Source organism: Penaeus monodon, chromosome 7 (genome assembly GCF_015228065.2).
Source record: "Penaeus monodon isolate SGIC_2016 chromosome 7, NSTDA_Pmon_1, whole genome shotgun sequence".
Lineage (NCBI taxonomy): Eukaryota > Metazoa > Arthropoda > Malacostraca > Decapoda > Penaeidae > Penaeus > Penaeus monodon.
Window position 1 is genome coordinate 47,153,237 of NC_051392.1, and position 5,000 is coordinate 47,158,236.

The 5,000-nt window shown below is 33.8% G+C and overlaps 1 protein-coding gene across 2 annotated transcripts in view; it reads left to right on the forward strand.

Moving 5' to 3' along the window:
• Positions 1 to 5,000, forward strand: part of LOC119575405 (pyridine nucleotide-disulfide oxidoreductase domain-containing protein 2-like) — a 7,978-nt gene that overhangs the window by 2,811 nt on the left and 167 nt on the right. Inside the window, exons 2-11 of one of the 2 annotated variants that reach the window (XM_037923003.1) lie at positions 1 to 51; positions 233 to 388; positions 1,282 to 1,435; positions 2,052 to 2,211; positions 2,421 to 2,562; positions 2,867 to 3,074; positions 3,323 to 3,479; positions 3,848 to 4,001; positions 4,163 to 4,270; positions 4,454 to 5,000. The exon at positions 1 to 51 is cut by the window's left edge and continues 137 nt beyond it; the exon at positions 4,454 to 5,000 is cut by the window's right edge and continues 167 nt beyond it. In XM_037923003.1, coding sequence (XP_037778931.1) covers positions 1 to 51; positions 233 to 388; positions 1,282 to 1,435; positions 2,052 to 2,211; positions 2,421 to 2,562; positions 2,867 to 3,074; positions 3,323 to 3,479; positions 3,848 to 4,001; positions 4,163 to 4,270; positions 4,454 to 4,630 — 1,467 coding nt within the window. In that variant the 3' untranslated portion in view covers positions 4,631 to 5,000. Of the gene's footprint in view, positions 52 to 232; positions 389 to 1,281; positions 1,436 to 2,051; positions 2,212 to 2,420; positions 2,563 to 2,866; positions 3,075 to 3,322; positions 3,480 to 3,847; positions 4,002 to 4,160; positions 4,271 to 4,453 lie in introns of those variants that run through there. The other variant, XM_037923004.1, reaches the window with a different exon arrangement.

Here is a 5,000-nt window from a genome sequence, read left to right on the forward strand (position 1 = left end):
TATGTTTTAGGGCTTCTAAGGCCAAAGGTTTATGATGATTTAGAGCTGAAGGTAATTATATTGGATGATTCAGAAGCTATGTTAATGTAGAGACTATTGTTCTTATCTATACCAAGGATGAGATTTGTTGTTGTAGTTTCATCTTTTATTGATATTACACCAAAGAGTTTGGATCAGGGATTTTCCTCTGCTTATATCATCTTAATTTGTGTTGTTTTATTATTTCCTCTAGCGCCATGGGTTAAAAGTGTACCCAAGAGATCCAAGTTCCTACACGCCACTGCACGAGAAGGCATGGCCGACGAGTGGAGGCAGATCTTTGATTCTGGGGCCTCATGAGGAAGAAAACTTTAGACAGATTGCACAGTTCTCAGAAAAAGATGCAAAGGTAGGATGAAAACGCTTATTTATAATATCATTACTAGAATTTAGCATTTTAAGTGGGGTTGGGAATGGCATAACAGTAATAATAATTGCTGCAATAAGATCTACTACTGTTTTTTACACATTGTGATCTTCCTTTAGATACAAGATAAGAAATTTAAGTTGGATAAATTAGCATATGCTTGATTATCATTTTACATTATAAGATATAAGTTAGTGGTTTCGCATACACTGGTGAAGAGATTTGCTGGCACATGATATCACTCACTGCATGACATAATCAGCATGACACAATTACTGACTGTTCACACTGATCTTTTCAGAAATATTGTGAAAATGTCAGTAATCATTTTTTATGGGACAGCAATTGAAAATACATATATGAATTATTTCTCAATCCATTTTGCCTATATGAGACAGCAGTTAAAAATACCTGTATATCCTCAGTCTGTGCTCAGTTTCTTGGAATTTATAATTTCATGAAACAAAACTAAGGACACTTATTTCTGCCACCCTGTTTAAGTGCAGTGTTCCCATTACTGTTCCTATATGATTTATAAATATTTCTACACTATCAGATTTTGTGATACTAAAGTTTCTCATATTTGTTTCAAATTTCTAAATTAGTTATGCATTATCATATTTTATTAATCTTTATATTTGATTTGCATGTTTTTATATATAATATTACATATACTATAGGTTTTAATTTTGCCAATAAGCTGCCTTGAATGTAGAATATTCTAATTATTTAGATTCAAGATGATGTCACTCTCACTGTAATAGTGAACCCATTTACAATCCTTGTTTGTAGGGGGATATTTAGCTCTACCCTTGATTATAATGTATGGCTTGTAATATGATGTAATAAATGAATTATTGCTTAATTGTTTACAGGCTCTTCCCCAGCTAGAGTCTTTACTGAATAAGTGTGCAGAGGCTATAGCTCCACTTCTTGATAATGTAGCACCAGATGTCAGAAGCCTCTACTCTTCTGGAATTCTGAACAGAATAAAGCATTTACCCAATTATATGCCACTCATAAAGACTGGTAAGGATTGGAAAAGTATAGATATATAGATCAATGTAAGATAGTTATGCTATATGGTTGTTTTACAGAATATTTTTGTAAATGTTTGACATTCAAAGGAGACCCAAATTTAACATGTTTCAGATTACTGAAAATATTAGCACTGTTCTCTGATTTATCAGTTTCTAGACCTTGTAACATTACACCTTATGTGATTTTTAAAAATAGGAAGAAAGTATTTAAAAATAAATGTTAAATGCAGGATAAGGAAAATTACTATTTTACTAATTAATTAAATATTGTCGAGATATTGTGATAGTAAATTCTGTAACTATGTAACTTTCAATCTGCATGTGTTATTCCTGATAGACTGAAAGTTGTTAATTATATTCAAACTATCCTTGACATTTTCTCATATTTGTTATGTAGAAAGAATTTATTCAATAATAAATAAAATCTCAAACTACTATAAGATACAAGTTTTAAGTTTATTATATATGTATAAGAAACATATGAAAGAAACAATATGAAAATTCAACAAAAAACTGAAAATAAATCCCTTATGATTAATTAATGATAATAAATTTTTTTCCTCAGAATGAAAATACAGCAGTTGATAATTTACTTTTGTTTCCAGCTTCTATTTTAGGAAAAGACATCCCTCAGTTATACGAACTGATGACTGCCCCAGCTTCTAAGATTCTTGATCGCTGGTTGGAGTCTGAACCGCTGAAAGCAACTTTAGCAACAGACAGTGTCATAGGGGCCATGATCAGTCCCAACACCCCAGGCAGTGGGTACGAAATTGTCTTGGCCATTATGCGAAACAAACTAGCGCTTTTTTTTTTTTTTTTTCACTCTTAACTTACACTTGCATGAGGATTATTTTTATGTAAAGACAAAGTGAAAGCAGATAATACATAGCTGTGTTTCTTACCGGCACAAGAACAAAAAGGCTGTCAGGATTGAAGGACTTCATCTACACCCTTTCCTTCTTTCCTTACAGATACGTTTTGCTCCATCATGTGATGGCCCAAGTGGCTGGAGTCCGAGGTGCCTGGGGTTACCCTGAAGGAGGCATGGGTGGTGTTACGCAGGCTATGGCCAGAGCGGCTGAGGAGGCTGGGGTTGATATATTTACCAATCAGGTAATAATTAATGTGCAGTTTTTAGGGGACATGTCTTAAGTGAAAAAAATATAAGGACATGCATTTTTTTTCTTTGACATCTCAATAAATTAGAAATTAGTGTTTTGGAAGACTTAATTCTAAATTATTAATTTAAAATTGTCTGTCTTCCTCATGCATAATATGATAGTACTAATGATTTATTTTATAAATACAATACTTTAATTCAACAAATAAGCCTTCCCTTTGACTACAGACATATTATGTGTCACATCAGTTTGTTGTCAATCTTTATTACCACTTTTAACATGTGAATATTTTACAGCCTGTAAAATCAGTTATCCTTGGAGACAACAAGGAAGTAGTTGGTGTAGAGACTGAAGAGGGAATGAAAATAAATGCTAAAACAGTTCTCTCTAATGCCACTGCCTATGTTACATTTCTAAAACTACTCCCAGAGGGCTCATTACCTAAAGAGTTTGAAGCAACAATAAAAGGCATTGATTATACTTCTCCAGTCTGTAAACTTAATGGTAAGACATCAGAGTTCTTGTTCTAGATTTTTTTAGCAATATATATATATGTGTGTGTGTGTGTGTGTGTGTGTGTGTGTGTGTGTGTGTGTGTGTGTGTGTGTGTGTGTGTCTTTTTTAATATTTAAGAAATTTATGATGATTCTGTATCAGTGAGGACATGTTTTCTTTCAAGAAAGCAAAAGTAATATTAAAAGAATCATTGCAGATGCCAGATTTATTGTACTTATTCTTTACCCTGTTCACAGTTGCCCTGAAATCTCTGCCAAATTTCAAGGCGAATCCCAGTACAGATAAAAATACTGTAATGCCTCATCATCGCTGCACTATTCACCTTAACTGTGAGAGAACTGAGCTGTTGGATGAAGCCTATCTGCAGGCAAAGGCAGGACTCATACCTGACAAGTAAGCACTTATAAAAAAGCAGTAAGATAGTATTTTGTTACCAGAAAATGCAAAAAGCATATTAAGGAAACCGTTGTCGTAATTAGGAAGCTGTGAGTGAAATTGTTTTGTGTGACGTTGCATTTTGGTGCACAAATCCAGTACAAATACCTTTAATTTATTCACCACTAAGCTGCTAATTTTTCTTTACTCCACATAGGGTATTAAATTTTAGCATTGCATAATGAGATGTTTAGTGGTGACTCTGAGAGTTCAGAGTGTGATAATGGTTTAATTCTGAAAATGTGTAATTATATACACACAAAAAATCAGTATCCATTCCAATCCCCTTTAAGGCATTACATCATTATACACTTCTTGATTTGCAGCCCAATGATAGAGATGACTCTGCCTAGCAGCTGTGATCCTACCTTGGCCCCTCCTGGCTGCCATGTGGCGCTGTTCTTCACACAGTATGTCCCGTACAATCGGGCTGATGGCAGACCCTGGGACAAGGAGACCAAGGAAGAGTATGCAAAAAAGGTAGGTATTTTTATTACATAGATAAAATGGAGCAAAACTAATCTTATATGCAATTTTTTTCCTACTATATTCACAGATATGGAAATATATTAAACATCTTGCTTTTGATATGATTATGATGATGCCTGTTTTAATATTAATAACTCTATCTTACCATACAGATTTTTAATGTTGTTGAAGAGTATGCACCAGGTTTCAAGGACAGTATTGTTGGCTATGAGGTATTGCCACCACCAGAGCTTGAGAGAATATTTGGTCTTACAGGAGGAGTGAGTATGACTAGAAGCTATCCAGCCAGTATTGATAGCTTCAGTGTTTGTTTTATGTAGATATATAGTTTTGTGATGTAGAATATCTACTTAGTCATATAAATTAAAGGGCATTATGATTTACTGTCATTATTATTTTTATTGTTATATTTTTCCATATAACCAAATCTACTTTCTTTTCAGAATATATTTCATGGTTCAATGTCATTAGATCAGCTGTTTATATCCCGACCCTCACCAGCGCAGCCAGGCCCATTCACCCCAATTCCAGGCCTGTTTCTGTGTGGATCAGGAGCTCATCCTGGGGGTGGGGTCATGGCTGCCCCAGGGCGTCTGGCTGCACTTTCTGCTTTACAGTGAGATTTATGATGTGAAACAATACCATTATTTGTTTATTTACTTTTTCTAAGTGTTTGATACCCCAATGCCTTATCTCATAATTGTGAGATACAAATAATGAAGTAGCAATTTATTTTCTTTTACATTACTGATAATATAGCTATTTTCACTCTAGAATACCATAAAGAAATGTTTTATATTTTTCAGACAGATTTATATATTTTACTTTACTGTGTATGATCTTCTTCTTTTAACGGTAGGTTCATGTCTGAGCCGCCGTGGTCACAGCATGATACTTATTATTATTATTTTTTTTTTCTGTGTATGATAATATATGATATATATTGCTCAACTTCCAAGTACCAATAAAAAGTCTCCAAATGTTTAGTTT